Source organism: Podarcis gaigeae, assembly GCF_964106915.1.
Source record: "Podarcis gaigeae genome assembly, chromosome: 2".
Taxonomy (NCBI): Eukaryota; Metazoa; Chordata; class Lepidosauria; order Squamata; family Lacertidae; genus Podarcis; species Podarcis gaigeae.
In genome coordinates, this window is record NC_139679.1 from 13,328,859 (window position 1) to 13,349,504 (window position 20,646).

Consider the following 20,646-nt stretch of genomic DNA (forward strand, 5'->3'; position numbering starts at 1 on the left):
GTCCTCTAGATTGTTTCTGCTTCACCCTTAATAGGATGCTAACAGGGGAGGGTGAAGGGAGGGAGGGAAGAGGATGTGGGAGAAAGGTGGACCACTAGATGAAAACAACAAAGCACCTTCTCTCACTCCGATCAGAATTTGCAGCTAGACACCATGGGCATCAGGGAGGTAAGAACATCCTTCTGTGAATATAGGAGACAGCCAAATTGGATGTATTTTGATAGTGTTCACCCACAACTCCCTTCCTATCGTGTAGTTGATGTCCACCTGTTTTCCCCTGTAACAATCCATCTATGTGTCCATCTATACACTTGATCAGTCATTTCTGTCAGTAGGTTCTGTCCTTTTCACCTTTTCTGATCCCTCAACACATTTTGCTTCGGTTCATCTGGCTACTTTGAAAACGTTCACCAAATCCAAAACGGAGACCGTGGCCGCTAACAAACAGTAGACTTAACAGTGCAGACAACATATTTTCCTCAGGGCCAGTATAAGTTCAGAATCGGAAAAGAAATGTTTTAAGTAGCTAGCAGATACTGTACCTGACAGAAGGTACAGAATCATTTTTTTAAAAATCAGGTGCCCACACTGGTGTCCCTTAAATCAAGTTCTGAGTCACTAGCTGAAGACCAATAGGATAGCTAGATGGATTTGATAGCCTGTTATTGTGACTTAAATTGATTGAAAACCTTGTGTGTCATTCCAGTTTGTGATGCCAATTCTTTCGTTGTTGTTTTCTTGCGTAACACACAAAAGGCTACATGCATCTTTCTTCTTCTTTGGCTATCACTCATAGCCGAGTAAGATTGTCTTCCACAAACACAGTTTTAAAAGCGAGTCCGTAAGTGACTGTGGAGGCCAATTCTGGATCCACGCATCCTTCCTCAGTGGGGACATAGGTTTCCGGGTGGGAGTTGGCCATGGTGAGGGTTTGCCAAGCATGCCTTCCTCTTAGCGCATTTCTCCCTTTCATCCTGAGTTTGAGCATCTTCAAAACCCTTGACACCTTTGGTAAAGGCTGTTCTCCAACTGGAGCGCTCACAGGCCAGTGTTCCCAGTTGTTAGTGTTTAGACTACATTTTTAAAAGATTTTCCTTGAGAGAGTCTTTGAACTTCTTTTGCTGACCACCAGCATTACTGTGATGGCCTGGGATTTGGACTCGGAGGCTGAACCTGAGGAATCCCAGCCTGCACAGGATTCCCCGCCTCCAGCTGAGCCGGGGCTGGGGCTTGAGCCTGAAGGGTCCTCACCTGTGCCGGATCCTCAGGTGCAGGTACCAGCTGAGTCTACTCTGGCTCCTGAGGTGATGGAGGACCCATTGCCTGCAGGTGCTCCACTCTCAGCCCCGTCAGAGGAAGCTGAGGTTGCCTCTGGGTCCGGTAACCCTCCAGCCTCTCCTGAGCTGCAGAGGCTCAGGGCAGAGAGGCAGAGGGAACTAAGTTCCTGCAGGAGGAGTGCTCGCCTCCAGGCCAGGTGAGGCGAGTCACCTGTGGACTGGAGCCGCCCTATGCCTCAGGGCAGATAAAAGCCAGCCAGCCCCAGTCCCAAGTTGCGGGAGCAACGTTGTTGGTAGCCAGTTCCTGCCTGAACCCTGTCCTGCCAGATTTTCTGACCTCGCCCGACTCCCTGCTTTGGACCCAGCTTCATCTTTGATGGACGACCTCAATACTGCACCCTCAACCTCGGACTGGACTCGGACCTTGCCTCACGGAAACCCACAGGACCAGCACAATTATGCTTTCCATTTTTAAGTTTGGAGTAGAGTAGTTGCTTTGGAAGACGATAATCAGGCATTCACAGAACAAACACCATGGTGTGCATAAGGGGTTGGAGGGGGAGATTCCTAATTCTGTTGGCCAATAGAGCACAGGTTGTGTTTTCAAAGTCAATATACCTTTGACTGCCAAATACTGGCGACAACTATGGGATGGCTATGCCACCAACAAGCGTTCTTTTGTGAACACTCTTTGGCATTGTTTGGCCGCTGGTGGGACTCCTGAATGGTCCCTTGTTCTCACTAAGCCGTGATTCTTAGGTTATATTTGCACATACTATGTTTCCGGAGTGCATGAGATCAATGTATCCCTCACTGAGATGCCATTTCATTATATTTCTATGCTGCCAGCAACACAAGGAGCTCAAAGTGCCCCCTCCCTCTTGTACCATCAATTTCATCTTCACAGTAACTCTTGAGGTAGGTTAGTCAGGCTGAGAGAGAGAGTTACTGACCCAAGGATCACTCAGTGAACTTCATGGCCATGGGAGGAGTTAAACCCAAGGTCTCCCTGGTTCCATTTGACACTGACCACAACACCTTGCTGGCCTCCATTATCTTAGTGCTTGATTTCTCTTACCATATTTATTCTGGTGGTTCAGTAGACATGGGGCTCCCCAGGATCAATCCTCTGCCAGTTGGGGGTTTTAGAGAAAGGTCCAGAAGGATGTTATGGTCGATGGTGTCAAAAGCCGCTGAGAGATCCAGCAGAACTAGGAGCAGAACCTTTGTCCCTGGCCCGCCGGAGATCATCAACCAGTGCGACCAAGGCAGTTTCAGTCCCATGATGAGGCCTGAATCCCGACTGGAAGGGATCCAAATGGTCCGCTTCTTCCAGGGTGCCTGGAGTTGTTCAGCAACCACTCGCTCAATCACCTTGCCCAAGAATGGAAGATTTGAGACTGGGCGATAGTTGGCCATATTGGCAGCATCTAAAGATGTTTTTTTAAGAAGCGGTTTGATAATCGCCTGGGTCTGGGAAGGCTCCCTCACAGCGAGAAGCATTCACCACCCCGCGAAGCCCATCGCCCAGCCCTTCCCAGCTAGCTTTTATAAGCCAGGATGGGCAAGGATCAAGGAGACAGGTGGTTGGTTTCACTCGTCCAAGCAGCCTGTCCACATCCTCGGAGGTAACAGATTGGAATTGATCCCATGTAACAGGACTAGACAGAACTCTAGCACTCTCCCGCCCCGGCCCTGCTCCCACGGTGGAGAGCATGTAGAGAATGGCTTGCATTAGCAGTTCAGATGGTTGTAGTGGCCCATTCCTGGAACAAGCAGAGTCTTCTGTGTCCACCTGCAGGTGATAACGTCCCTTGACTCTTCCTTCTTCCCTCAACTCCAGGAACTGCAGAGCCGTCAGTTCTGGTGCCGCCTGCTGGCAGAGGCAGGTGGCACCCTGATCTTCGTTTGGGTGGTGCTGGGCGCCTCATCCCCTGTGAGCCCCAAAGAGGTGCTTCCTTCCCCACTTCAGCCAGCCCTTGCTGCAGGGCTGGTAGCTGTCAGCTTGGCTCACTGCTTTGGCGACATCAGCGGTGCCCAAGTCAACCCAGCGCTCACGGTGGCCTTCCTCTGCACCCGCAAACTGGACGCCATGCACGCAGCAAGCTATATCCTGGCCCAGTGCTTGGGTGCCATCTTAGCTTCAGGTGTCTTCTACCTTGTGTTGCCCACCTCAGCTGTGGGGCAATTGGTCACCAAGGTGAGTAAGCTACACTCCTTTCTCCCTCCTTCTTTAGGACTCCTTCCCCACGAGGCATCCGCCTTTCAACTTTAACTCTGCCCACTTTAGCCAGGAATAGAAATAAAATAGAGTAGCCATATCTGGAAGAGCAAAAAATGAGGACGCAATGGATAAAGTAATTTACAATTGTTATTTTGTGTGTGAAAAATCAATAAATAAGATTTACCCAAGGGGGGGGGAAGGAACATTCTAAGAAAAGCAGGACATTCCAGGATCAAATAAGAAACTGGGATGACATCTGTAAATCTGGGACTGCCCTTAGGAAATAGGGACACTTGGAGGTTCTGTGTCAGGAATGAGCCAGCTCCAAGTGAAGGTTTGCAGCCAACTGCTGAAAGCAGCCAGGAGCAGAGAAGCTTAGATGTTAGGCAGAGGAGATCTGGCAGCTGCAGACTTCGGCTCTTCGTGACCTTGACGATCTGGTTGATAAGGCAGTAGCTGAGAGCAGGCTAGAACACAGCCAAAGCTCGCAGGAAGTACAAAAAGGTGCAAATAGAGACAGCCTCTCAAAAAAGGAAGAGGTTGGAGCTGATCCACTAAGTCCGAAGAGTCAGTGAATGGGAGGGCTGCTAGACAGGAAGCAAAACAAGAGACGTAAGGATCGTAAATTCAATATCTTCTGTCGCCACCAGAAGTTTTCAGAAGGGTCACCTTGAGTAATAATGCCAGAGGCTTTGTTAGAGTCGTCCGGAGCTATCTGTTTGTTTTTGCAAAAAATCCTCTGTTTTAATTACCTACGCTAACTGTGTTATCAAGCTGAGAACCTGGACTCTTGACAGTCTGGGCCTGTAGCGGGTCTTGAATTTAAATGGGTGACCTTAGAAATGTTACATAGGGAGTCCAGCTGAGTGCCTTCATCCCTCTCTGGGCAATGAAGGGAACTACAGCCAAGGAACTACCTGGTACCAACAAGTAGATGATTCTAGAAGAGCTTCCAAGGAAGCACTGATGGCTGTTCTGAGCAAATTGGAAGCCTTGTTGGCTGCATGGGACCATTGCTTTCCTCATGCTCCAACTTTGCCACTCCCTGCCTTTAGCTGTTGACTTGCTGACCACATGCCAGCAGCCCACTGCCCACTTAGGCTACAAGTGAGCCCTTTTTCTGCCAACTGCCCAGTTCTTGTCTCAAACTATCTCTTGAAACAACAGGTCCTTTTGGATTTTCTTTCCCACCAACCAACGTCAAAAGCCACTTCGTTTCACACCATTACGGACATTAAATCCACATATATATATATATATATATATATATATATATATATAATGTATTTTCTCTTGTCTTTTAGCTATGCATGTGTATAGCTGCGAAGGAGACAATGCCCAAGTAAATAGTTACGTGGCGATAAATTATTATTATTATTATTATGATTATTATGATTATTATTATTATTAATACCCCGCCCTCCCCAGCCAAGGCCGGGCTCAGGGCGGCTAACAAGCAATAATAAAAACAAGTTGAATGAATACAATTTAAAAACAAGATTAAAATACAACTTTAAAACATTAAAATGCAGCCTCATCACAGGAGGGGAAAGAAACACATGCAAAGATTTTAAACACATGCAAAGATTACCCAGCTGCCATGAACATGCTGGGGCCGAACAGTGGCACATATAGAATTGGTTTTTAATTGAGTCATAGAATTTGGAGGGAGGGGTTCCTCAGAGTCCTTTAAGTCCACTCACATGCTGAGTGCAGCAGGAAGACCAGCTGGTTGAAGACATTATGCAGCATACTAACAATTTCAACATAAAAACAGTTCGAACTGCAATATTTCAGGTCAGCAGCGAAGGAAACGCTGGACAGGCCTTGGGAATGGAAGCTTTTTCCACTTTCCAGCTAGCTCTCACCATCTTTGCTGTAGAAGACCATCGGAGGCGTGAGTTGGGTGAGCCTGGAATCTTGGCCGTTGGCTTCTCTGTAATTGCAGGAGCACTAGCTGCGGTAAGAGCCTTTGCATGTGGTTTATAAAGTCCAGATTGATTGAAGGTTTTGTTGCTAGAAGCCTGGGGCCAGCATCACAAGTTGCCCATGACTGAAAGCTGATTTTTAATAATAATAATAATAATAATAATAAATTTTATTTATATCCCGCCCTCCGCAGCTGAAGCCGGGCTCAGGGCGGCTAACAACACTAAAACAGTGCAACATTATAAAAACATTATAAAAATTAATTAAAATCAAAATTGATGGCAACCATAAACTAAAGTTTTGTAAAGATTGCCAAAGGAGAGAGTCAGGCTGCGCCCTGACCAAAAGCCTGGTGGAATAGCTCTGTCTTGCAGGCCCTGCGGAAAGATGTCAAGTCCCGCAGGGCCCTAGTCTCTTGTGACAGAGTGTTCCACCAGGTTGGAGCCGCAGCCGAAAAAGCCCTGGCTCTAGTTGAGGCCAGCCTAACCTCTCTGTGGCCTGGGACCTTCAAGATGTTTTTATTTGAAGACCGTAAGTTCCTCTGTGGGGCATACCAGGAGAGGCGGTCCCGTAGGTACGAGGGTCCTAGGCCGTATAGGGCTTTGAAGGTTAAAACCAGCACCTTAAACATGATCCTGTACTCCACCGGGAGCCAGTGCAGCTGGTATAGCACCGGATGAATGTGATCTCGCAGCGAAGACCCCGTAAGGAGTCTCGCTGCAGCATTCTGCACCGGCTGGAGTTTCTGGGTCAGTCTCAAGGGCAGCCCCACGTAGAGCGAGTTACAATAATCCAGTCTGGAGGTGACCGTTGCGTGGATCATAGTGGCTAGGTCAGGGCGAGAGACCCATTCCCCCACTTCCCCTGGTGTTTCAGATGATAGCATCCCTCCTACCGCTGCATAAGACACATGGAATGTCAGGTTGAATTACAGTGGCACCTTGGTTGTCGAACTTAATCCGTTCCAGGAGTCTGTTTGGAACTGTTCGAAAACCAAGGCACAGCTTCCGATTGGCTGCAGGAGCTTCCTACACTCCACTGGAAGCCGCAGAAGCTGCGTTGGAAGTTCGGCTTCCAAAAAATGTTCGCAAACCGGAACACTCACTTCCAGGTTTGCAGCATTCGGGAGCTGATTTTTTTGACAGCCAAGCCATTCGACAACCAAGATACCACTGTACTTAAACAGAGCAATATCCTAGTCCTCATGACTTCAGAAAACAATATATATACAGTGGAACCTCTACTTACCACCATAATCCGTTCCAGCAGTCCGTCCTTTAGGCGAAATGGGTCGCTGATAGAAGTGCCCTTGTGCGCATGTGCAGACAGCAGCAGCCACTTCTGCGCATGCACGAATCACGGCAAACCTGGTATTTACTTCTGGGTTTGCCATGGTCGCGACTTGGATCGTGCCCAAGTAGAGGCGGTTGTAAGTAGAGGTTCTAGTGCAATTTAAAAGATGCTCTATCTGCAAAGCTTTGGCCACATTGGCTTTGTAATTGATGTACCTCCCAAAGTACCATCTTATATTGTTTGTTTTGCTGTCTATACCCTTCAGTGTCAGCCAAGTGATTGTGGCTGAAAACTGGAGCTTGAAGGAATCATGCAATCTTGGCTGGATAAAGAAAGAGTAAGCTCAGGCCTGAAGCAGGAAATTGATTTTAACAGCTGCACACACAGCACTGCGTTCAGTCCTGCTGCACAAAAGGAGGGCTGACAAATCAGAAAGTATACTAAAACCAACACTGGGACACACAGAAAATGTTTGTAAGGAAATATATGCAGATTTGCACAATGGATTCAGATCACAGAATGTGGGGGTTCTGGCTGAAGAATCAGGGTTTTTCTTTGTGTTTGTGGTTTGAAGAAACCTTTACTAGTACTTTACTAGTACTAGTACTGTAATTCGGGAGTGAAGCAAATTTAATACCAATGGTTGGGAACAGATTTTGCGACCCTAGGGGCAGGGGGACTTACTTTTTACTGTATATATCTATGTAGCACCTAGCACATATTAAGTCATTTATGAACAATAGATGATGTTCAGCAAGACACACACTTGGTTGTTTTTGAGATAATGACAACAAACTAACGCACAGAACAATCAGCCCAAAGGAGGGAGATGGACCACCACTGACTATGCCATTATGATATCTTTGCAGGGCACGTTCTCCGGAGGCAGTATGAACCCAGCTCGGTCCCTGGGACCAGCTGTCGTGACAGGAATCTGGGAACATCACTGGGTAAGTGGAGACGAGTGGTTCTTTGTTCTCCCCCTTTTCTGACTTCATGTACTTCAGCTGGCCCTCAGTGCTCCAGTTTTTTCCCTTCAAGCTTTTCTGGCTTAGTGTAATTATTTTTCATTTTTAAAATATTATTTATTGAAAAATAAAAATATACAGAATTACAAGTGCGCCAAGTAAGATAAGACACACACACACAAAAAAAGAAACAGGAAATACAGTGGTACCTCTGGTTACATACGTTTCAGGTTACATACGCTTCAGGTTACAGACTCTGCTAACCCAGAAATAGTGTTTCAGGTTAAGAACTTTGCTTCAGGATGAGAACAGAAATCGTGCTCTGGCGGCGCGGCGGCAGCAGGAGGCCCCATTAGCTAAAGTGGTGCTTCAGGTTAAGAACAGTTTCAGGTTAAGTACGGACCTCTGGAACGTATTAAGTCTTAACCTGAGGTATCACTGTAGTACCCATGTAGAAAACAAAACAGAAAAACAACAAAAAACACATTGTGTGCCTTACAAAAAAAGGGGAGAAATTGTTATTGTAGTTAACAATTGTAGTTAATGTATTTTAGTTGGCCCTCAGTGCTCCAGGTTCATATTATCATTATTAAAACTGCCTGGGGTGCCAACTTGAATAAAATATTGGTGGGGGCAGGTAAGCCCTGCCTCACATAATCGATCACATGATTCGATGCACATACCCCATTTGAATGGCATTGCGCATCAACTGGGGTGGGGGAGGCCCCCTCAAATATTTTATTGGAGGGGCTGAAAGTACCTCAAGCCCCTAGGAGTTGGCTCCTATGAAGGCTGCTTAGGAACCCTGAGTGTTGTGATTCCCTGCCTCTCTTGGGATCCCACCAAGTTGATTCAGTCACTTTAAAACTGCCTCCCTTAAGCCATCCTGGTTGATTTCGGGCCTACTTCTCTATCCTCAAGGATGAGACAGGTGCTTTAGGTTGCCTCTTTTCCTCTCTCTCTCCTCCCCTCCTTCCAGGTGTACTGGCTGGGCCCCATCCTTGGTGCAGTCCTTGCTGGTGTCTCCTACGAATTCTTCTTTGCCAACAACGCTTCGCGGGAGAAGCTGGTTGCCTGCTTGACTTGCCGCGACATAGAGATCGTGGAGGCGGCCAGCGTGTCTCGTTCTTCTGTCTCCGCCGCTGCCAAGCCACCTTGCAATGGGGAACACAGCACCGAATAGAAAGCAACACCTTTCCCTCTCCAGCTTCCTGCTGCTACCCCCATGCGACAAAACTCCCTCCTCTTAGCAAAGCTTCCTTTGCCCCTTTTACCCAGCAGCTGCTATCTTCCGTATAGGATCACCCGCGCTCTGGCACTAGGATGGGATTGGAATCTGGACCCCTAAAGATGACACAGCCTGACATTGATGGCACCGAGCACGGCCACAGGTTCTGGCCCCAACTTAGAGAGTATGGCGGTCTCACAGGCTAACACAAGCAAGAGCTGGAAACCAAGATTCCTGGGTTCTCTTTGGGTAAGATCCAGCGAGCTAGAACTTGGTGCTCTGGTTTCTGTGCCCAGGATGACGGACATGGCAGACACGGAAAGGCCTGGAAACCAAGGCTGCTAGGTTCCATTCTACACTCCGTTGGCGACTTCATCATGTAAAAGCCTGGGCCAAGAAGTTGACAGAAGACAGATCTGGGTTCACTGGTATATCGCCAGGTGATTCATAGGTAAATCAGCATGGAGTTTGGTGATTCCCAATTGTTTCAACAACAGCAGCAACAAAATGACACCCCTCCCTCTCTCCTCAATTATACTACCAAAGAAAGCTTGGTGCAACTATGTGTGTATTTTTTGTGGTGGTGGTGGAGAGGCCTGTGATTTCTGGTTTTTCTGGTTCTTAAAAAAAAAGAAAAACATTTCTGGGATCAGAAGTAAAGGTCTTTTGCTGCACCCTCTGCACACCCTCCAACATTCCTCCGATGAAAATAGGCTCGTACTATTCCATACCCTCTAACATTTCTCCAGTGAAAATACAGTCGTACCTTGGTTCTCGAACAGAATCCGTTCCGGAAGTCCGTTTGTCTTCCGAAAATGTTCGAAAACCAAGGCGCGGCTTCCGATTGGCTGCAGGAGCTTCCTGCACTCAATCACAAGCCACAGACGTTGCGTTGGACGTTCGGGTTCCAAAGAACGTTCGCCAACCAGAACACTCGCTTCCTGGTTTGCGGCATTCAGGAGCCAAAACATTCGAGTCACAAGACATTCGAGAGCCAAGGTACAGTACAACTCTAACCAACTGAGCCTGGATAGCTCAGTTGGTTAGATCATGGTGCTGATAACACCAAGGTTGCAGGTTCAATCCCTGTATGGACCAGCTGCATATTCCTGCATTGCAGGGGGTTGGACTAGATGATCCTTAGGGCCCCTTCCAACTCTACAGTTCTGTGATTCTGTAGGGACGTCCTACCAGGCCCTCCAGCATTTCTCTGAGGAAAAGCGGGGATGCAGGTGGCACTGTGGGTTAAACCACAGAGCCTAGGACTTGCCGATCAGAAGGTCGGTGGTTCGAATCCCTGCAACGGGGTGAGCTCCCGTTGCTTGGTCCCTGCTCCTGTCCACCTAGCAGTTCGAAAGCGTGTCAAAGTGCAAGTAGATAAATAGGTACCACTCCGGTGGGAAGGTAAACGGCATTTCCGTGCGCTGCTCTGGTTCGCCAGAAGCGGCTCAGTCATGCTGGCCACATGACCCGGAAGCTGTACGCCGGCTCCCTCAGCCAATAAAGCGAGATGAGCGCCACAACCCCAGAGTCGGTCATGACTGGACCTAATGGTCAGGGGTCCCCCCTTTAAGGAAAACCAGGACATGCTGGGATCAAATTAGAAACTGGGATGGCTTTTGTAAATCTGGGTCTGTCCCTCGAAAGTAGGAGCAATTGCTGGTGGGTTTGGGAATGCTAGTACAGTAGTACCTTAGGTTAAGTACTTAATTCGTTCCGGAGGTCCGTTCTTAACCTGAAACTGTTCTTAACCTGAAGCACCACTTTAACTAATGGGGCCTGCTGCTGCTGCTGCTGCTGCTGCCGCGCCGTCGGAGCCCAATTTCTGTTCTTATCCTGAAGCAAAGTTCTTAACCCGAGGTACTATTTCTGGGTTAGCAGAGTGTGTAACCTGAAGCGTATGTAACCTGAAGCGTATGTAACCCGAGGTACCACTGTGACAGCAACAACGAAACAGTAGACGCTGCAAGCTTCAAGGATGCCCATCTCTATCCCAGGCCTGTGTCTACCATTTGCCCCAATATTAGGTGCAGTACTGGAGAGAGCATCTCAGAAGGCCACCACTGTGATGCTCTGTTCTCTTTGCCACATGGGTGGAGTTCAACAACAGGTCTAAGCCAACCTCCCTCTCTAAACCCGATGCACACAATCGAGCACAGTGAGGAGTGCTATGGAGCGAGGGGGGTCTCATGCCGCCTCCCCTCCCCCTGTGCCTGGAACACGCTGGGCCAGGAAAAGTGCTGACCCAGCAAGTCCCATTATCCTCGCCCCTTTCAGGCCTGATCATTTCCCTCCCTCCGGCCCAATCACAGAGCAAGCTGGCAAATCCCCTGGAGCCCAGAGAGAATTAGAGTCCCTTAAACAGATCTGACTAAACCTCGCCTCCAAAATGCTGAGGTGACAAATATCCCAGAGAGGCCTCTTTCTAAGCACAGAGGGGGCCGGGTTTCATCCACATCCCCCCCTCTTTTTTGTTGTTGTTGTTGAGTGGTTAACCCCTGAAACTCCAGCCACAGGAGTCCTGTCCCCAGCGTTATCTCCTCTGTACAGTTTTGTTTGGTTCCTTAGCATACACTCCAACATTTCTCCGATGAAAATAGGGATGTCCTAAATAATAATAATGATGATGAGGATGATGATGTTGTTGTTATATTATTTATACTCACCCATCTGACTAGGTTGGCCCAGCCACAATGGGCGGCTTCTAACATGGAAAAAAACTCATAGTAAAACATTAAACATTTTTTTTTAAAAAAACTTCCCTATACATGACTGCCTTCGGATGTTTCTACTGGTTGTATAGTTACTTATCTCCTTGGCTCAGGAGTCACATAATTCCATATCCTCCAAAATTTCTCCGATGAAAATAGGGCTTGCCAATCAGAAGGTCAGCGGTTCGAATCCCCGCAACGGGGTGAGCTCCCGTTGCTCGGTCCCGTCTCCTGCCAACCTAGCAGTTCGAAAGCACGTCAAAGTGCAAGTAGATAAATAGGTACCGCTCTGGCAGGAAGGTAAACGGCATTTCCATGCGCTGCTCTGGTTCGCCATAAGTGTCTTAGTCATGCTGGGCACATGACCTTCTGGGATCAAATCAGAAAGCAGGATGGCGTCTGTAAATCCGTCCCTGGAAAATAATGCTTCCCATAAACTGGTATTCACTCTGGGCGGCTTTCAACATACATAAAAACATAATTCTTCAGTACATAACAATAATAAAACATTAAACATTAAACAAACTTCCCTATACAGGTCTGCCTTCAGACTTCTTCTAAAGGTTGTTCAGTGGAACCTCAGTTTTCGAACGTAATCCATTACGGAAGTCCGTTTGACTTCTGAAACATTCAAAAACCGAGGATCAAAGGGCTGTCAGCAAGTTCAATGGGGGAAATTGAGAAACACGTCTTGGAAGCTGTTTGACTTCCAAGGCGTGTTCAAAAACAAAAGCATTCACTTCCATATTTTCAGTGTTTGGCTTCCGAAACGTTCCACTGTATAGTTACTTATCTCCTTGGCTCGGGGGTTGCAAAATGCCCATCAACTTTGGGGGACCATGGCCCCCTCAATATTTTTTTGAAGGGACCTTTGCCCTTAGGAGTTGGCTCCTATGGTCCACAGCCACTAGGCCATGCTGTACCTTGTAGCACAAGTAAACTTAAGAATCTCAGCGGTTTGGCTAGAATAGGAGGATCCCCAGGATAAGGTAAGGGGATGTGAATGTGTTTGCTGGGATTAAGGGCTACTGTAGAGCATGGGTAGGCAAACTAAGTCCCGGCAGCCGAATCTGGCCCAATTGCCTTCTAAATCCGGCCCACGGACGGTCTGGGAATCAGCATGAGTAGAATGTGTTATTTTATTTAAAATGCATCTCTAGGTTATTTTGGGGGGCATAGGAATTTGTTCATTATTTTTCTTCAAAATATAGTCCGGTCCCCCACAAGCTCAGAGGGACAGTGGACTGGCCCCCTGCTGAAAAAGTTTGCAGACCCCTGCTCTAGAGCCTGGGAGTGATCTGGCTTTGGTTTCAGATGATGGAACCATTTTGGGGACTGGAAGGAACGACAGTTCAGCTAAAATTAGGCCGTCATACACACCAGAGGTTTCTTGTTCCTCAGTCCAAAGCCCATGACATGAAAGTGATGGCAGGTTCTCCTGACGGAAGTCAATACAAGTACATTCCCCTCCACATGGATTGACACATCTCAAATCAACCTTGTGAATGGTCTTGATCTCAGCATAGCATAACTTGCTGCAACCTACCTTTTGGAAGGATTTTCTCCTTGAGCAAACTAAAGTACATTTCAAGATGTGCAAATCCACTGGGAGGGAAATGCCCAACAACATCATCAGAAATTACTGCTCAGTAAATAGGTTTAGATTGGTGCAGAAAACTTTGCTTCCCCACTATTGCTTTTCCTTTCCTAGTTGTGTATTTACAGAGCAAGTTACACTGGAGTGGGGAAGGAGATGCCTCGCAGCTCTACTAGTGGAATGGCAGTGGTATCAGACACACATGCATGACTTGGGAAGGGAAAACATGTCACCAGGAAAGACGTAAACAGTGTAAAAATGGACAGAGTCCCTGGAAACAGGGAGCCCAGCACAAGAGGATAAGCCAAGGGCATGCCTGTCATTTGCCACATCTCAACGCACAAGAAACACAGGCAACAAGGCCAAGGGAACCCTGTGGCAAGGCCTAATAAAGCAAAGAAAAACACACAGGGAACATCACTGGTTCAAACGTAAGCAGACACTTTAAAAAAAGACATAATTCCAGGCTGCAGCAATAAGCAAGCAAAGGAACCCAGTGGTTAATCTGCAAAGCATACGCAAACATGCTCAGCACCAGGGACGGCTCAGTTGGTCTCAGGTTCGTGGGTTCAAGCTCTACACTGGGCAAAAGAGTCCTGCATTACATGGGATTAGATGACCCTCGTGGTCCCTTCCAACTCTATGATTCTTTGAGGAAGCTGTTGGTTCAAATCCATACATTGGCTTTCTATTTTTACCCTTCCCCGGTTGCTATGGAGCAGGAGATGATCAGAACGCTTGTGGAGACACATGAAGACACCTGTGTATTGGCCAGGAAGGTCCAGGACAACGGAGGGCAGAGAGGAGATGGGGCAAGGAGTGCTTGGCTCACAAAAGTCAGAAATATCCCCACTCTGGCTATCACCCCCCTGGCTGGTGAGGAGTGATGCATCACGTACTGACAGGAGGACACAGGGCCCATGCCACTGCAGAAACCACTACCACACAACACAGTTGGCTGGAGGGAACCCACACTTGTCAAAAGGGTCCCTGGCATTACAACCAGGGCCTCAGAGTGGCATGCATGGCTGTGAAATATGCATTTGGAAGCTGAAGATGCGTTGATGGCATCTGAACCACACAAGAAGATGGCAAGGTTGAGAAAGTGTGCGTCGTGGTGTAGTGGTTAAGAGCGGTGGACTTGTAATCTGGTGAACCAGGTTTGATTCCCCGCTCCTCCACATGCAGCTGCTGGGTGACCTTGGGCTAGTCACACTTCTCTGAAGTCTCTCAGCCCCACTCACCTCACAGAGTGTTTGTTGTGGGGGAGGAAGGGAAAGGAGATTGTTAGCCGCTTGACGACTCCTTAAGGGGAGTGAAAGGTGGAATATCAAGTCCAAACTCTTCTTCTTCTGTGGGGCTTGGATAGGATGCTCCTGAAAAGGAGTTCTCAGCAATGCATCAGATCCAGGATCTACATGTCATTGTGGTCCAGGGATGCACCACTAGGAGTCCTTTAGGGACTATGGGGAAAATACAAAGCAGCCACAGGGGGAAGGATGCAGAGGCAGCAGCCACAGGCATCAGACTGCTGGATCGAGGTGAGCAAGCAGATGGAGGAGCTGAAGAACAGGTGAGCATGGGCAGCAGGGCACAGGGCATGCCAGAGCTGTTGGGGACAGGGGACACTGTGCCCAGGATTTGCTGGGCTGGTTTCAATGAACACAGCTGCTCAGAGACATTTGCTGCTCAGTCACACTGTCAGGAGAGAGCCAGCAATAAATCACACAGTGTAAGTGAAGTTAACTCTTTATTGGAAGAAACAGGAACCTCCTGGTCCTGTGCATAGCTGTCAACTTACAGATTTGAAAATAAGGGACCAGCAGCCTCGAAAATAAGGGATCAGCAGCCAAAATAAGGGATTTTTGTCAACCAGCTGAAACACAAAGTTAAAAGGGACCAGATAATTGGGGAGAGCAGCGCCGGTTTTTAGCCCTTCGTTTCCAGAGGTTGCTGCTCAAGACACCAGCTGATGAAACACTGCAATTAAATAACTACAAGCAGCAACCACTTTTCATGCAAAACGAAGTCCAAGCTACGAAGATGCTGCTGCAGTTCTGTATCTTTTCTCTCATGCTCCATCTGCAGCTCTCAGTTCCATCAGGCAGGGTGGGAGGAAGGGGGGGGGGAATAGCACCTGAAGTAAACTTGCAAATCAGACCATCTATGCTAGTCTACTACTACAAATCTATGGGAGATGCGGTTGCTGTCCTTCCTCCGCTTTCCCCCTCTATGGTTAGCCCTTGGAACACCTGCCTGTGCCTCCGCCTCCTCCTCCTCTCTCTGAACTGCTTTCTCTATGGTAGCCCTCGCTCTCCTCTCAAGGCTCCTCAGCAATTCATAGGCTGCGCCAGGCTGCCCATCTCATCCGGGTCCTTCGGTGGCGCATCCGCAGTATGGCCTAGCAGGAGTGGCGGTGGTGGTGGCAGGTAGGCAGAGGGGAGGCCCCAGGCAGAGACGCTCAGTTCGGCGACCGCAAGGAGGATGGCGGCGGAAGGGCCTGAGGCTCCCACCAGTCCCGGCGGGGAGGGGCTCCTGGGGGCCGAGCCTGGTGAGAGGAGGCCGGAGGGGGGCAGGCCGGGCAGCCAAGCAACACAGTTGGAGCCTCCCTCCTCCCTGGCCAGCAGGGAGGGAGGGAGAGGAGCTGCTTCCCTTGAAACCCAGGAAATTTAAGGGACATCATCAATAAGGGACAGCAGCGGGACACGGCGCTGGGATAAGGGACTTTCCCGCCAAATAAGGGACGATTGACAGCTATGGTCTTGTGAGACCACCGGGTAGGGGAGCTTGTTGCAGCAGGAGGGGGAGACATCCTGTCTTCTTTACCAGCCTGATTCATCTCTGCCTCTTGGCCGCCCTCCTCTCTTACTTCTAATTCTGGACTTCTCTCTGCCACAGACTCTCCCTTCTCACTAAACCCTGTGGCCTCTTCAGCTTCCGACACCTCCTCCCATTCTGTTCTATCTTCTCCCTCTGACCACTCACAGTTGTCCCACCACCAGTCCCCAGGCTCTGAGCCTTCTTCCCTTGGAGGTTCCCCAGCTGGTCCCCCCTCATTCTTCTGTGTCCAACCAATCCATGACACACGTCCAAGACAACCGCCAGCAGGAGGCAACCACCACATGCTCCCAGGGCAACTGTTGGACTTGCAGGCACATCCTGATGACATCCTTGCCAAGGGCAGCATCAGTCAGTGCTGGACTGTCTGCCACGTGCAAGGAGAATGGCAGCTCTGTAGGGAACATCTGGCTGTGGCTGGCCAGTGCTGGGGGAGACTGGGTAGACCTCTCTCATGATCTGTGCTGCAGAAGGGAATATTCTTGGGGCGCCTTACAGTACATAGGTATGAAAGTGATTTAAATGCAAGTAAGACACGGATAGCGCTGTAGGTTGAACCACAGCGCCTAGGACTTGCCGATCAGAAGGTCGGCGGTTCAAATCCCCGTGACGGGGTGAGCTCCCGTTGCTCGATCCCTGCTCCTGCCAACCCAGCAGTTCAAAAGCACGGCAAAGTGCAAGTAGATCAATAGGTACTGCTCTGGCGGGAAGGTTTCCGTGTGCTGCTCTGGTTCGGCAGAAGCAGCTTAGTCATGCTGGCCACATGACCCGGAAGCTGTACGCCGGCTCCCTCGGCCAATAAAGCGAGATGAGCGCCGCAACCCTAGAGTCGGTCACGAGTGGACGTAATGGTCAGGGGTCCCTTTACTTTATCTTTACCTTAAGACATTAAACCATAACCAAAGCAACAGAAGACGCAGAAACAAAGCTCACAGTACCCCTGGTCCAAAGTTAAAACAGATATTTAAAGAGACAACATTATTAATAGTATTAGTACAGTGGTACCTCAGGTTACAGATGCTACAGGTTACAGACTCCGCTAACCCAGAAATAGTACCTTGGGTTAAGAACTTTGCTTCAGGATGAGAACAGAAATTGTACGGTGGCGGCACAGCAGCAGAGGCAGGAGGCCCCATTAGCTAAAGTGGTACCTCAAGTTAAGAACAGTTTCAGCTTAAGAACTGACCTCCAGAACGAATTAAGTTTTTAATCCGAGGAACCACTGTTTTAATATACTACCTATACCCACAGGTCTCAGGTGGTTCACAGGATAAAATTGCAATATGAAAACACATAATCAAAAGAAAAACAGAAACAACCACTCCCCAGGTCTTCTGGCAAAGACCCAGACTGTATAAGCTATTTAAGTTATGCTTGGTGCAGACTGCCTAGCCTTTTGTCAGGCGGCAGTGGATCCAACCGCCACGGCAGGTCGCCAGGAACGGATAAGACAAGGAAAAGTTCTTACCAACTGCTTTTTATTCTATATTCACAGAGAGAGGCTTGGAAATGGAGCCTCTTAGAATAATGGCGTTGCCACGAGTGAGTCTCCACCCCCTCCCTCTCTCCGTTCATGCACGATTACTACGGGTGCTGCTTCTTGCCCTCTGCCTCTGAGCTCTCTGCTCTCCTACTTTCAATGCTGTCCAGGTTCTGAGAGGGGGGGTCTGGAATGCTTTCTAAAGACACAGTGTCCGTCAGCTGTCTCCCCCTCTGGTGCTGCTTCCTCCTCCTCCTCTCCCATTATTTCCCCTCGTCTGGCTCTGAGCTGTGATCTCCCTCAAACCCCTATTGTAATTCTGAACTGTCTTCTTCTCTGGAAGGGTCAGGATGGGGAGGTGGTCTCCACCATTCCTCCTCTGCCCAGTCCCTGACACCTTTGCCAGCAGAGCTTAACTGCGTACTGGATGCAGCACCTCCCTTGTGTGATCTGAAAGGCAAGAATCATAGAGTTGGAAGGGGCCCCAGGGGTCATCTAGTCCAACCTCTGGCCATGCAGGAAGAAGAGTGTTAGAGCGATAGAGTGGAAGAAGAAGAAAACAAGTTTTCCACATTTGGTAAAGAAAGTGGGGCATGGAAGATGGCAATAGGGGTTATATGTTGCAGGAAGTGTCATGCCTCCCCTCTTTCCCACCTGTGTGAGATGCTCTGTTTGGTACCCCAGTTACTGGAAGTGGACGGGAGCTTACCAGCATGGGGGGGGGATGGATGTCTCTCCTGTGTGGGAGGGATAGCACTCCTTTCCTGCTGTTATGAGGGGAGTAATATGGGTCAGACATATGACATATGACAAAGTGTGGCAAGGGAGGCCCTCACAGCACAGGTGTACTTTATAGTGAGGCTGAGGCTTCCGGTTCCACTCTGCCTTAATGGAGGCAGCCCCCATGGCAGCAGGAGATCATTGGCAAAGGAAGAACAAGGATGATTGAGGGTAATTATCCTTGCAAATTCCTTCCAGGGATGGGGGGAGAATGAGCTTCACTTGCAGTTCATCTCAGTACCTGGCTCTCGCTCTGGCATGGAATGCGGGGGGGGGGCAGAGAGGCGCTGAGTGCAAAAGCACATCGCCTGTCAAAAACTCCAACGCTGCCATTAAGCAGCAGATGTTCTCTTGTTAATTAGAGCTTAATTGGACTAAAGTACAGGCACGTGCTAGAAGAGGTAAGATCACAAACTGTCGAACAAACCAACTGCAAGAACTCGAGATAAGATTTAATTCAGTGCAAAAGAAGGTGGGGGGAGGGGAGCCTACGGTTTCTTTATCTAAAGTTTTCTTTTCTACATTCATGATTTGGCAATCGTCCTCTGAAGGTTAGTTCAAATTATATTTGTAAAGGTTCACAATAGAAACTTAGAGCTGACTCTTCCCCATCCTTTATTATTTACGAAGTGAACTGAAAAACGCTAAGAGGACTTGGGATTTAATTTAATTGGAAGTATAATTGCTCATATATCTTCAGTTGGAAGGAAGGATGAAAGGAGTCTATGAACTACCAAGGAATTTATAAGGCACAGTGGCATATTGTGCGTTGCCAGCGCCCGAGGCCATGCAGAGGTGTGGTAGGGAGGGAAACAGATGGAGTACACATGTGCATTCAAGCATCCATGTCACCCAGGAGATCGCAGCCGCAGATGTAAGAATAGAAGGAGTCCTTCTGTTGTCTGGAGAGGTCACTTCCTGTTTTGCATGGAGATAAAGAACAACACAACTTTTAGAAGGCATCTGAAGGCAGCCCTGTATTGGGAAGCTTTTTAAGTTTGACATTTTATTATATTTTTATGTGTGCTGGAAACCGCCAACAGTAGCTGGGGCAACACAGCCAGATGGATGGGGTATAAATAACATAAAATAAAATTTGAATGGAGCCCAGCAACGGAAGTGCGCAGCTGTATAGAGGCAGACCAAGTGTTGAAATTTTGTGCCCCTAACAATTTTACGTCCAGGGCAACCACCCCTGTGCCCCCCCCACCATACCACTGCTGGTGCAGAGTTGGCAGTGTGCCCAAGTTCCTACTTGTCTTGCCAGAGTGGTGCATGCTCTAGTTATCGCCCGCTTGGACAACTACAATGCGCTCTATGTGGGGCTACCTTTGAAGGTGACCCAGAAACTGCAATTAATCCAGAATGCGGCAGCTAGACTGGTGACTGGGACTGGCCGCAGGGACCACATAACACCGGTCCCGCGAGATCTGCATTGGCTCCCAGTACGTTTCCAAGCACAATTCAAAGTGTTGGTGCTGACCTTTAAAGCCCTAGACGGTCTCAGTCCAGTACACCTGAAGGAGCGTCTCCACCCCCATCGTTCAGCCCAGACACTGAGGTCCAGCACTGAGGGCCTTCTGGCGGTTCCCTCATTGCGAGAAGTGAGGTTACAGGGAACCAGACAGAGGCCTTCTCAGTAGTGGCGCCCATCCTGTGGAACACCCTCCCTTCAGATGTGAAGGAAATAAGCAGCTATCCTATCTTTAAAAGACATCTGAAGGCAGCCCTGTTCAGGGAAGTTTTTAATATTTAATGCTGTACTGTTTTTAACATTTGATTGGGAGCCGTCCAGAGCGGCTGGGGAAACTCAGTCAGATGGGCGGGGTATAAATTATTATTATTATTATTATTATTATTATTATTATTATTATTATTATTTGTGTTGTGAGGTCAGGCTGTATTATGCAAAGTGCTTCCTTTTTGTTCAAAGTGCCCTCATGCCAATGTTCCCAAATGTGCATGACATGGCGCCAGGGGCATATTACCTCATGCCAGGCATCCTGCATACAATTTGTGGCCTCCCTGTGTGTGGTTTATATACTGGGAGTGGTGAGGTGTGTGATTAGGTGCTGAGCTGCACTGTATCCTATGCTCTGACATGGTGACGTGGGCTGCATGGCCATTAACATGGGGGTGGCCACTGTGATTACCTCACCCCCAAAGTCAAGAGGAAAACTAGGTCTTTGGCTGGTGTAAAGCTCTCTCACTGACAGTGATGTAGCCATGGCTCGAAGGGGTATAGGATCAAGCCAACCTGGTATTGTCCATATAGTTTTGGACTACATCTGGAGGGCACTAGGTTGCCTTGGACGCGGGTG

The 20,646-nt window shown here is 48.6% G+C and overlaps 1 protein-coding gene across 2 annotated transcripts; it reads left to right on the forward strand.

Annotated features, from left to right (window-relative positions):
• LOC310838625 (aquaporin-4-like) lies at nt 1-9,480 on the forward strand. 2 transcript variants are annotated; one of them, XM_083726164.1, is made up of 5 exons: nt 1-168; nt 3,121-3,477; nt 5,299-5,463; nt 7,593-7,673; nt 8,671-9,480. In XM_083726164.1, the coding sequence occupies exons 1-5, from the start codon at nt 154-156 to the stop codon at nt 8,872-8,874; spliced, it is 822 nt and encodes a 273-aa protein (XP_083582290.1). In that variant the 5' UTR covers nt 1-153; the 3' UTR covers nt 8,875-9,480. The 2 variants fall into 2 exon arrangements, with proteins under 2 accessions (XP_083582290.1, XP_083582291.1); XM_083726165.1 differs by having other exon boundaries at nt 9,216-9,480.
• Nucleotides 9,481-20,646: the final 11,166 nt, after the last annotated feature.

What these genes read in the sequence shown, in the direction of transcription:
- LOC310838625 (XM_083726164.1), top strand. An exon ending in TGGGGCAATTGGTCACCAAG is followed by an intron (nt 3,478 to 5,298) that starts GTGAGTAAGCTA and finishes GCAATATTTCAG; the next exon opens with GTCAGCAGCGAAGGAAACGC. An exon ending in TTGCAGGAGCACTAGCTGCG is followed by an intron (nt 5,464 to 7,592) that starts GTAAGAGCCTTT and finishes ATATCTTTGCAG; the next exon opens with GGCACGTTCTCCGGAGGCAG.